Genomic DNA, 13262 nt, shown 5'->3' on the forward strand with positions numbered 1-13262 from the left:
TTATAGCATAAGCTTTCGAGTCAGACACATCTGTATTCAAATCTTGCCTCTGTCACTACGTTCTAGAAGCCACTGTTTCTTCATCTAATAAACAGGGATAGTCATAATTCTTACCCCGTATGGTTTTTGTGAGGATCCAGTGAGATGTTTTGTCACATGGTTAGACCCTCACCTGGTACACAGTAAGTGCTCAGTGTAGAGTAACTAACCTGCTTTGATCGCTGTCATATTACTCTTTATTCTTATTTGTGCATTTCTGAAGGCCACTGAGATTTGGGTTCTGTAGAACCTCAGTGGTTAGTCCTGAGAATGAGTCACGAGCCCATGCGCCCGAAGAGACCGCATCCCCGAGACCCCCGCTGCAGCTGTCTCCCACCTTTCCACTCACCCTCACAAACCCAGAGTGGTCTCTGAGTAAAAACATACAACACACACGATTTTAGTGCTGCTAAAAGTGGCATCCGTTTGTGTGCACAGTTGAGGGCACTGATGTGAGCAGAAAAGAGAATTTTTTTTTATGCAGAAATGAACATATACACAAAGTCAAGGATTTCAGGGGAAATAGCAAAATTGGCCTTATGACTTCTGAAACGGGATATTCAGTTACGATCGGAAGTATTTTGTTTTTGGGGGCACTCTACCTGTTAGCATCCGGAAGGATGTGAGGTGCAGAATAATTCCTGTGCTAGTTAACGTTGCTTACATTTAAAAATCGTGAGCTAAGGCATTTTCCCCTGTGAGTGGAAAGGATGTGCTGTCATATGCGTTAAGTCTTTCTTACTCGATGGAAACCCCACTTTGTATTTTCTTTCTTGCTGTCCTTTCTACTCCCTTTTTAAACTCTATCTCCAGGCCTCGAATTTCAAATGGGAACTTGAAAGATAGTCTCAGTTGAGCCGGCAGAATCTTTTTTCCATTTCTACAGAATTACCCGGATGAGTTTTACGCTTCCTCCCTATCTTGCCTTTGGAACCGCAAGTTGTTGTTTAAACACTGTATGGATCCTTACAGTGAAGAAATGCCTCTCTGAGCACAAGGCTTTCAAGTCAGATCTTTATTAGTAACCTCCTTCTGACTTTTTTTTTTTTTTAATGTTTATTTATTTTTGAGAGAGAGACAAAGTCAGAGACTTTGGGGGAGGGGCAGAGAGGGAGGGAGACAGAATCTGAAACAGGCTCCAGGCTCGGAGCTGTCAGCACAGAGCCCCACACGGGGCTCGAACTCAGGAACGGCGACGTAGTGAACCGCGAGGTCAGGACCTGAGCGGAAGTCAGACACTTGACCAACTAAGTCACCCAGGCCTCACCTCCTTCTGACTTCGAAATGTTAATTGTTTCCAAGTGGGGGCTAAAAAAACAAACCGTAGCATTCCGACAACTTTGGGTGCTGCTTGAAAGAGCACTTTATTAGAATATTTTCCCTTCTTTTCCTGCCATGATTTGCCAGTAAGATTGAGCTAATTCTAATGCATCCATGTTCTTTATGTGCTCTTTTGCTTGCTTGATTCATGATACTGGGAAAGAGGAGGAGAAGAAAGACTGGTGACGCTGGCAGTTGGGGCACATTTGCTTCAAATTCTGTGGAAGGTGAATGGAACGGAACTTAACTGTCAGCGGTGCAGAAGCTTTAGATTCAGAGGCATTCGTGTCCAAGCAGTAGCTCTCCCTCGCATCAGAAGTGCGATTACACTAAGTCAATCAAGGCGATTTAAGCGTTTAGCAATTTTTTATGCAGGGTATTTACTTCCGAAAAACCGCGTAACTGCCTTTCCCTTGTGGTGACGACAGTAGATGGCTCATATGACTTTCTTCCCATGATCCTTTGTCACAGGTCCTAGTGCCACCAATCTCATAATAGGCTCCATCGCTGGTGCCATCCTGGTAGCAGCTATTGTCCTTGGGGGCACAGGATGGGGATTTAAGTAAGCAACGCCGCATGTCTTCTCCTCGGTGGCTCTGGCATTTCTCTTTTCTGCTTACATAACCAGGTTTTGAGTTCCTGCTACAAGATTTCAAGTTTTAGCAGTAAACTGTTAAAAATGAGTATTTTTATTCAGAAATGGGCTAGAAAAGAAGAAACGTGGAAACCTCAAACGTCACCTTCAGGCTAGTGGGAAAACTTGAAATGTAGAAGGAATTCACATGCACAAGTTTAAGGAGAACAAAGTAGAAGTTCTTCAGTAGAAGCCATTCCAGCTTTTAGGAGCAAGCATTCTGAGATAACGTTTTTTATACACGATAATCAGGACACTTTGCAGTTGGAAATAAGGGGATATAAATCCTTTGTGTGTTTAAAACTCATTTATATTCCATTGACGTTTTGAATTTTTCACAACCTAAGTAACTCTTTGTTCAATATTTTTCACACGTAACACATTATGTGTAGCTTTGTGATTTGAAAAGCTTTGTGATTTTATAAAAATCAGATTAAAAAAATTATTAATTCCCTAACCATCTGCATTGGTTTCACATTGGAATTTGAAATCTGTGGCTCTGTGATACTTAAATATTTTCTAATTAACTGCAAATTAACTGGCCTGTTTCCATAGTGACTTTTAGTCATTTAGTCATTGGATTGTGCATTGATCACTGAACTACGTTTGTTTAAATAGACATGGCAGATATTCACAAATAAACCTTCATTATGACCAAAATTTGTAAACCTAGTTTATCAAGTTTTGATGTTTCCATAGTTCAGGTTCATTGGATAATTGCTTTGTATATCTTTTCTTCGGGCTGTGGTGGCTTGATTAGTATGATTTGTAGATAAGACTTCCTATGCCAAATATTCCCTCTGATAAATTAAGTCCCAACCAGATCTACAGAAACAAATTTAAGTGGGAAATAAGACCATTACCTAAATTCAAAACCCACTTTGCCTCCATCTGGTTACTCAATAGAGGAAGCTTTTTACTTGAATTCTCTGAATAATTGCATTAATTATGAACTTGATTCTATTTAATATTTTGAATCCTGAATTCAAAATATTGAAACCAGGTAAAATGTTATTAGAAACTGATTATGGAAGAAAAACAAACTACATGATGATCTAAATAAATTCAACATTTTCTGATAATTTTGTTATCATATTAGATTTAATGAGTAAGCCTACAAGTTTTTGAGTAGCTTGCACTTGGAAAGTTGTTATCAAATGGTACTTCGTTTCTACAGAGATATTTGTAAACTTAACTTGTTTGATGAAATAGTAGTTTTGGCATCATCGTGTTTTCAAAAACACACACAAAATGGACAACTCACATTTGAATTTCTCATCGTGGTATTAACAAGACATTGCCCAGATAATGAGTCACTCATGGTCCCTAATATATGGCACTCTCCTGAAACATATATATATATAATATATATTATATATTATATATATGTTATATATATTATATATATGTTTGTTTTGTTTTGTTTTGTTTTGTTTAGGCCGGCCTAATTCAAGCAACAATTTTTCTTCGTGCCATACTACTGTAAAAAAGTCATTGTACATGATAGTAGTCCCATGATCTGTTTTTATTTTAAAATACTTCCTTGAAATTTTTCATAAATATGCTTTAAGAAAAATAAATTTGGCTCATGCCCAAGCTTCTGCCTTTTGGCATCAGGAAGCCTTGGTTTCAGAGGACTGGAAAATAGTCCTGTGCATCTCTGACGTCCAGCCACATGCAATGCCAGATTTACTATCTCAGCCTTTGGAGACAAGAGCACTATTCTGTAGCAGGACCTCAAAACAGTGGCCTGGCCTAGCGCACAGCTTGAATTGCATGTTTCTTTGGGGAAAAATGGAAAAGCCTTTATCACTGTGTATATAAGTGGATTAGGCCCTGTACAGATGACTTATATCTGAGAGAGATGTCTACTCATTGGAGGAACAGAGAAGAGGAAGGGGAGAGGGACACTTAGTGAGGTGAGAAACAGCCTCTCCCAAGGGCCGAGAGGGGACCGCTGTGCAGACATGCGCACTGATGCGCTAAGCCAGCGCCCCTTACCGTGCCCTTTGAGCCTAAGAATTACTTTAAAGGAAAGCATTGTAGGAAGGCACACACACAATCATATGAAGTATCTTTATGCCCTAAAACACAGGAAAAACTGAAGACAGAAGAATTCTTGAATGGTAGTAGTTTAAACCTGGAGACACCACTGTTCTTCATGATGATTGTTGGCCACTATATGAGGATCTGAATTTGCTTTAGATTTTAAGAGCAGCCATGTGGTTTATATTAAACATTAAAGAACTACTTCTACTTTGCAAGAGAAAGCTTTGGGTGCCAAATGATACAGTTTAGGTTTTCCCACCACTTGGGCAGTTTTGGAGATTACTAGTCTAGAAGTTATTTGCTAAATGAACCGAGTTATTTGAGTTTCTTGTTGAGTTCAATGTAAATACAAAAGAGGGTCATTTAGAATCAGACGTTGAAAATAGTTTGTAAAGGAGATTGCTCTGAATACTTTTATTGGAAATCCTTCCGGAATTGCATTTTACTAGAAGAGAAAAGCAAAGCAAGTAGCAAAGTAGCCTGAGAATTTGAGGCTACATGAACTTTTAGATTAAAGGAAAACATGGTAATTGCTCAGGGGAAGTGTTGCTTTTTCCCAAAGTCACATTTCTTGAGGCATAACACTGTGAGTAATTTCAGTGTGGAAGAAGTGTCATACCGCACATGACCTGTTCAAATACAAATGAGAAAATAGCTCTGCTCTGATCCCTGACATTCTCTGCCCTTCTTTATAGCTTTTGTCCTAAACCATATTTCCTCTGAAATAGGTGGTAAAAAGCATGAGTATATGTGAGTGTGCATGCATGTGTGAATGTGTGCACCTTTGTGTTAATACGTGATAATGAAATTTTGTTAAGATAATTGTGATAAAAAATAATATAAGCTTAGATGACGTCTTTTTAGCAGAATAATAAGAGTCTGCAAGCTTTGCTTAATGCAAACAAGACTTCCATAAGCAAAGCTGTAGAACTCCTGAGAAGAACAAAAAATGCCTTATCTGGTAGGTTATTTTATTTAACGTATTCTGATATATGGGGTATTGTGGTAGGTATACCTTAGCAACTTCAGTTAATCTGCATACTCCAGAAGTATGGGGATACTAAGGGTGACTTAGTTCATGGATTCCCAGTCTATGGGGTGTTAGAAATTGTCTGTAAGAAATCCTGTGAAAGACGAAGATAGGTTTTTGGCACACCAGTTTGTCCCACTTTACCCCCATATCTGCATTTATTTACATCCCTCCCACCCCCATGTTTCTTTTCTTCTCCATCACCTACACATGCAGAATAAAGCTATGGACTGTGCCGCAGAGTACTGCCAACCTTGGTCCTGGTTGACTAATGAAAACTCACAGCCGCTGTTCAGTTTTGAATAGTAATGCTGCTGGATTAGATTATTAGGGCTGTTGCTTTTACTTGACATTAGAAAAATCAAGTAGATGAAGAATCATTTTAGTACCCTCTTCTCTAAATCTTAGGAAAGATAACAAATCTATGAAAAGAGGATTTCCTGTTTCCATTTAAAAATGACCAGAATTGCTCTTACCACCCTGGACGTGGCTTTTTATTTGACATCCCCTAAATTCGAATACAGAAATTTAGATGTGAGCAATATAGTCGTTTACCTTGCGTATGAAGTATGTGAACACTTTAGGCAATGGTGATCAGGAAGAGAAATTCTAGGTGATAGTAGGAAAACAACTTGAAGGTAACAGTGACATGATTTGAGGATTAGTACTGAGCTCTTGCAACCATCTTGCCATGCCTCAGACTGTAGAGCCCGGTTGCCATGCCCCACCACCCCACTGCTTGCTCCCTCGGTACGATTCAGTGGCAGTAGTGGTCATACTGGCCTGGCAGAGCTGCTCTTGACCTTAAAAGTGTTACTTTAATAAGTCTGCATACCAATCAATTGTGATTTCCTCTCTATGAATAGTTACTTGGGTTACAAGTTCTTACTGAGCCTGATGTGGGCTGATTTTAAGCACTTCTGCTTGGCCTGTGTTCCGTTTCGTAGGGCATACTAAAGAAAAGGTTAAAGGAAGGTAATCATGTAACTGACATGTAAAGGATCACATCTGGGTTTATCACGAGGACAGTTGAATTGTTTGAATGTCAAGTTGGATGAAATTTGAAAGGAATTTAATGTTGCCAATTATAGTTTCTCAAAAGGGTAAATGCCTTTTTATTTTGATTTTTATAGAATTAGGAAATGGAATCAATTTTAGCTAGTCTTTCCATGAGGATAACGAGACTGCGGCTTCTCTGAATTCCACTACCATATCCCAGTGGGGAATAAGGAGCCTAATTCCCTTAATTCCTGCAACTCTTGGGTTAGGCACTTTCTCATTGAGACCTAGCAGGCTGGCCCGGAAGAACCAGGTCAGCTTCCTGCCTCAGCCCCCTGGGGAAGTGAGCTCAGTCAAAGGTGGCCTAGGAGGGGTTGAGGGGAGGGTTCTCGGTGAGTGGCGATGACCCATTGTGGAAAGAGAAGAAGGCGATAGCAGTGGGTAAATATATAGTCCTGAAAGAACTAAAGCCTTCACAAACCTTCAGGGTATTGTTACCTGAAGAGCACTGTTCTAATTTTGTATAAATATATATGTGTATAATGTATATTGTAGACAAAAGTGTAGGCTTTTCACATGTCGGAAAGATTGGTGAAAGCTGGGTCGGTGCAAGGTTTATGGATTATGCTTACATTTTATAACGATCCAGAAATACCGTACGGGTTATGATGAGAACATTCGTTGCTTTTCCAGTCCTAGTGAGCAGAAGGAATTCAGATGAAACAGCTGTGGAAGGAAGACAGCAAACATCCACCCATGATAGTTGTGCTCTCATATTACAAATGAGCAAAAAGACTTTTTTCATATAGAAAATTCAGGACAGGCAGTTCTCAATACACGGTGAGTTTTCACGACTCACCATGGTAGTTTTGCAATTTATACATGAGGAGCCCTCACGGTCAGCCTGCCACAGGAGGGTCCCTCTCTGCCGTCATCACAGGGCCCTGCCTTCCTCCTGCTGGGGGATCTGTGGAGGAGATATAGTGCCCTCTTGGTATTCAGAGTCCATTTTCCCATAGAAATAATGGTTCTACAGGATGATTTGGCTTCTTGGTCTGACCTGGGAAACCATTCATCCTGTAGAATATATTTTCTTTAAAACGATATAATCTACGTTTCAAACGCTGACTTCAAAGGAGCACGATCTTTTGGGCACTGGGGGTTGACGGTATGCCAGGCTGAAATGGAATTTCATATCTCCACTTAAAAACGAACTGGATTGCATTTAAGACCTTGGACATGGCTACTTATCTGCCATTCCCGGAATTTGAATAAGGGAATTTAGATGTGAGCAAGTAGTCATTTGCATGCGCAGCACTAGCTCCCTTGATCTTTCCTCTACATTCGTTTTAATTGAGGGGATGTTAGTTTCACGTTTCTCTTCAATTCCAGCAATACAGAGCTAAATTGGCCGGAACCCCTGGTCCTTCAGGGTCATTTGGCAAGGTCAAGCAATCTTTGTTTTTCCCCACCTGACTCATGGGTAGAGTTGATCTTGACACATCTACCTTTAAGGGCTGTGAGTGTGTGGGTAGTAGGCACAGATCCTGTGCTCTGAAGCGAACGAGCTCAGTGCATTAAGGGGGATGCATTAAGATGCATTAAGGGGGACGTCCCTTTTGGTCTCAAAGCAGCAGCAATGGCTACTTTAGAAAATACTGACACAAGAGAAGGTTCTTGGAGGTGGTGGGGAATAGGGAAGAAAGGAAGTAGCACTGTTGCAAATAGAGTTTGCAGCAATGGATTACCTGCTAGGCCAACAAACCACAGGCTTAGGCCATTAATGAAGACATTTTAATGAAAACTTTTAAAAGAAAAGGGAGGTTTTCTTTCAAGATTTTTTTATTTTTGCTATTTCAAAAGAGAAGCGTCAAAGTGGCCATCTGGGAGAAATGAGCACTTTGCAGGATGCCTTTATACATATTTTGAGCTTTGGTATTGTTTTAATTTTGAATGACGGGCGGGGGAGGAGGAACACACTGTCATTTTTCGCCACGGAGGGCTGGAAGGGTGTTCAGCCGGCCCCGAGTGGGCAGGGGCGAGAGGGGGCTCGGGGACCCCTCGCTCTCCAGTTTTGCATGACGCCGCAGTGGCAACAGCATTGCACCTGCCCAGCGCGCACACTAAATGCATGAGCCCCCTTGCTTGATGCCCCACATGAAGCCAGACCATGGGGAGGTTGCAACCAACTTTTGTTGTTGCCTTGTAGTGTCTTGCTGGTTCTTTTCTCTTCTCTTTTTAAACAACAGGAACCACTTTTTAGGAGACTGGACACTGAGAGCAAGGCATTTTAACTTGCTTATTTCCACCGAGCTTAACTGCTACATTCGCTTAACTAACCCAAGCCCGTGTCCATTCTCCTTTGAGTGTACCGTCTTACTGTGCACTCTGGTTTTCAACTCTGTAGATATGAAAAATGCTTGTTCCATGGTGGGGTAAGAGCTCACACACCCAAGGCAGCAAGATAGAACAAGGCTCCTTGCCGTCTTGGCAAAGGCCAATCCGCTGACACAGAACTCTCAAGTCCTGGAAGGAAGCAGCTCGAAGCCCTTCGGAGTTGTGCGTAGTTCCCCTAAGAGCTCCCTACAATGTAGGAAGAGCCCTCTCTGTAATGTTCATCTAGTTAAAATTAGTCAGATCGTTTACTTCTGAAATAAGAGACAAATTGGGCTGCGGAGGCTTCCAGTGATTTAAAATGAACAACTCGAAGCCGCTTTTGGTCTTTACAAATGGGTATACTGTAGTGGAGATGTAAAAACATTCGAAAGTGTGAGCTGTTCTGTGTTTCAAGTTATTTTGGGAAATCTGCCTCCGTGTGAGTTGATTACTTTGCTCTGGAACTAGCGTGGTTGTCATTATAATCACCCTCCTCTCGCCACGATCTGATTAATATTGTGGATTTTTCTCTCTCCGCCTGCGTCTCTGGAAGAAATGTCAAGAAGAGGAGGTTCGATCCCACTCAGCAAGGCCCCATCTGACTCTGCAGCACCGGGTGAGCGGTGCCTCGCACTGTTGGGTTCTGGGCGTGACAAACTCACAGCACCCTTTCCGGAACTGTTAAGTCTGTAAACAAGAACCCTGGGTGGTAATGACCACAGAACCGAAGCTGGGGGACAGGGACGGGGGTAAAAAGAAACTGTCCTTTTGGGAAATAATTTCAAAGAACCCCTCTCACCGCCGGTCAATAAAAGGGGATAAAAGACAATGTTATAAAAAAGAACTATTTCACAGAATCTTTTTTTTTTTCTAACTAAAGGAAGAAGGAACAATAACAAAAAAAATGAAGTGCAATAAAAGAACCGTTAAAGAAATAGCAAATGATTTTTTCTTTCCTCAGCCTGCCGGCACTTAATATCTTCTAAATGAGTTGGCATGATTTTTTTTCCCTTTCCTACCGATGACACACTCCGGTGGCATAAAGATCTCATTTCCGAAAGGGTCAAATCTGCATGGCATATATACAACAAGCAGCTAGCAAGCCAACCCACAGCCAAACCTGCAACTGAATTCCTAAGGTGAAGATGAAAGGCAAACACGTGGAGGCTGCCTGGCCCTCCATCCCTAGCCTAGACCAGGCCACGAAGGACTCCGGACCCCTGCTCTTGTTGATTTACTTCCCCGTTGTCTGTTCTCCTGGACCGAGCATCCTTTGCCAATGGGAGCTGGGACTTGAACAATGATGCTACTGTATAGTCCTTTTATAAGTGTAAATATGGAAATAAGAGATTTTGACACATCATTTTCACTTGTCTGTACTGAAATATTTTTCGCGTAAAGGTTCTCTGTAGATTTGAGTTTATTGTTTGCTCCCCATCTTTTGGGTTCTTTTCTCTGTTTTCTCTCTCTCTTCTCTCGTCACAAGACCAACACGTTGTTCAGTGATTTGGGGGCTTGTTTAACAAAGACAGACATAGCCACAGACGAAGGGAGTTTGGGCACAAGACAGGTACAATTTACAAATGAAATGCTTTGAGTGAAATGAAATGCTTGAAACTAAACATAAGCAAAAGGGTGGGGGGACACAAACAACTAAATAACCCTTATTAAAAATACACAAATTATGTAAATGCAAATATATGTACTGACAAGTCTAAAACTTTTTGATGTCGTTATAAACGTATGTACATAATGTAAGAAAGTAGACGCCCTCTCAAATTAATCACAGAAGTGCCAAGCTCGTGGTTTTTGTTTTTTGTTTTGACAATTTTCTTTCCCTGTCTTTAATGTGAAAGAAGGATAAACTTAAAGCCTTAAATTAAATAACAATTTTTAAGCGTTAAAAACTTGGGGGAAAAATTAAGCTTTCCATTTTATTCGTATCTATTACTGTCAGTATCTCATTCATGCTTCATTTTCCTGCCTCGAAATATATATGGTAGAACCCCACTGTGAAACTGGGAACGGACACAGAAGCAGCAATTACCTTCTTGGGAGCACTGCTATCATAGGCTTTAAGTCTGTGTGTTGTGTTTTCAGCAAATCTTGTTGGGCCCATGGTGTGTTCCTGGTCTGTGGAATGTTCTGGATTATGATGGGATTCTACTGTTCACAAGCTCATGGTGTTCTTTTGCCTCCAGGCAGATGTGCGGATGTAATCTGGGTTCCCAAGTCCCTTCGAGTTTCCTTCATTTGCACTGACTTCTTCTTCCATTTATGATCGAGACAGCTTCCGTTCAAGTGTTAAGTATATACATCAATAAAGAAATTTGGTCCTGACTTTGTTTTGAATATAAAAACTTGTACGTGATTCCTTCAGTCAGCATCCGTCTAGAGACTAGCTTTCCTGACGGCCCCCAAAGAGCCCGCTCTTCCCTAACGTCCCCTTTTCAGGAACAGGACACGCAGTTGTACTGTTTGCTTCATGACAACCCAGTGAGTTGCTAGATTTAGCTTTAAGTCCCTTTTCAGCAAGATTCATGACACCAGTCTCACAACTTTTGCTTTGACTTTGGAGAGGCTTTAGGACTCTTGTCCTAAAAATCTACTGCTTGAAACAGTGGGGTTTTTTTTTGTTTTTTTCCAGATACATTTAATTGTGGAAGTCTCACAATCATAGAGCAGAAACCTTAATTTCTGTATGCTACAGTAGATCACAGCCTAACATCTTAATCCTGTTACTGCTTTCTGAGTACTAGGTGCTACCCGGGCCTGCGGTCTTTCTCTAGAACTAGCTATCTGTTTATATTGTAATAACAGGGCTATCTACAAGATTTATCAGCCTTATCTCGGCTTCGTAAGACACAGGCTGTATCCCTCCACCTAGTGGCGATGGCTCTTTCAGCCCAGAGGAAACTCAGATTACTTGGCATCTCTTCCTGTCGCTGCATTGTTTCTGTCTGTCTGTCGCTGGATCCCACCCACTAGTGGATTCCAAGCTGCTGCCAAGCACACCATGCACATTTCACTGCTCTTCCAGAGGCGCCATGGTGACTTAACGGAAACAAAACCATGGTGGTTACAAAACAGGTTGAATCTCTACTATTAACTTTTGAGCATTTCACAAACAACATTGGAAGTGTGCGATGTTATGTTTTAAATCAGACCACAGTGGTCCCCAAATATTATGTACATAATGGCAAATGTCAGTGTAACTTTTTGTCACACTGGCAGTTTCATAGGTAACCAAACCTATGTTCCAATGTTAAATTATCTGTGTGTATATGTAAAATACACAAGCTTTAAGCCATGTGTGTATGAATATGAAAGAGAACGCAACCATCCCAATCGTAAACAATGGATGATAATCGTTTTTGGTGGCATTCGGTTATGTCGTTTCAGACTCTTTGTTGTCTTTTCTCTTGCACATGCCATTCGTTTGCTGATTTTTTTTTTTTTTGTGGTGAGAATAGTCCTTTCTTATTAATTTGAGCTCAAAGCACAAGCGTTATCGCCGTCGTAATGTTACCCAACAAGAGTTAGTGTTAAGTGATGGCAAGTTCCCATTCCACCTGCTATTCTTTGCTGCATTAATCAACGACACCTGGATGAGGAGGTGTGCGCTAACTTCATTGCTCACTGGGATACTGCATGAGCCCACTGAATTAGTGCTACTCCTATTAGATAAATGAGCAGTACCCATAGGTGCATGTTATGAAACACGAATCACGTGGAGCCGTGGAGTTTTACCAAGTGGTATGCGTGTTTTTTTGTTTCCGTTTTTGTTTTCACTATGCAAAGATGGGAAATGCACAAACTTTTCAAAGACTATAGTGTCTGAAGAACTTTACAAACAATACTTGAACCTTTCTTTAAAGTCATCCCATCAGATTTTAGAGTCATTGTTGCTTCCGTTGTTAATTTTCATTTTTAAATGGTTTGTAATTTTTTAAGTGTACAACCTGAAGTTTTGTTGGAAGTTAATAAATTCATTCATAATCTTGTTGGCTGCCTATGAATGGAGATTCAGTAGTCACTGTATGCATCTTTTAGACAAGTGTGTATTAAAATTTTTGTTAACATAGAATGTTGTAGCTTTATACTGTCATTATTTTTCTTAAACCCTTTTGTGTTATCTTGTATTGTTGATTAAATGGCCGTGTGCCTGATATCAAGAGTTTTAGCACGGGTTTCTCAGTCAAAGGCTCACTGAAAATTTAAGCAGTCAATGGAACAAAATAAAATCTCTGATTAATGATAAATACATCCCTGATTAGAATTCAGTTTCATTGGTTTTATTGGAAATGCTCTGCCTCTTATAAATCAGGGGCAAAAAAAAAAAAAAACAAAAACCCACCTTAGGATCACATTATCATTTAGTTTTCTTTAGTGTCTCTCTTCTGAGTCTAAAAGGAGATGGCTAGTAATACTTTTGGCATGATCCCAAATTTACAGTCAAGCTATCAAGAAAATAGAAGTATTTGATTATATAAATCGTTTTATAAAAAACATTCAAAGAAAGTATTTCCTCACACGTCACATGGAATTGATGACCAATTCCTTCTTTATAAATATCTTTCAGTGTATCTCCTCCATCCAGCCTCACTGCCATCCCTTGGGTTGGCCTCAGCAGCCACAGGTATGTTACTTACATCTATCACCTTGACATGGAAAGAAGCTGATCCGAACACATCGTTCCTCTGATGAAAGTTTGTAGGGTCTCTTTATCTCCTATCAGATAAAATTCAAGCTTAATAATATGACTTAAACTTCTGCTTCCCTTGCATAACCTCAACCTGGTTTATTTTTCTAGCT

The 13262-nt window shown here is 40.5% G+C and overlaps 1 protein-coding gene across 5 annotated transcripts in view; it reads left to right on the forward strand.

Moving 5' to 3' along the window:
- ADAM23 (ADAM metallopeptidase domain 23) overlaps positions 1–13262 on the forward strand; it is a 194794-nt gene that overhangs the window by 168455 nt on the left and 13077 nt on the right. The window contains exons 25-26 of one of the 5 annotated variants that reach the window (XM_025929762.2): positions 1831–1921; positions 9001–12534. The exons of 2 other annotated variants lie outside the window; for them this stretch is intronic. In XM_025929762.2, the coding sequence (XP_025785547.2) occupies positions 1831–1921; positions 9001–9049 (140 nt within the window). In that variant the 3' untranslated portion in view covers positions 9050–12534. Of the gene's footprint in view, positions 1–1830; positions 1922–9000; positions 12535–13262 lie in introns of those variants that run through there. 2 more of the 5 variants (XM_086719443.1, XM_086719445.1) reach the window with 2 other exon arrangements.

The sequence above is a fragment of the Puma concolor genome, chromosome C1 (assembly GCF_028749965.1).
Source record: "Puma concolor isolate L17-30 chromosome C1, mPumCon1.1.hap2, whole genome shotgun sequence".
NCBI classification, from domain to species: Eukaryota; Metazoa; Chordata; class Mammalia; order Carnivora; family Felidae; genus Puma; species Puma concolor.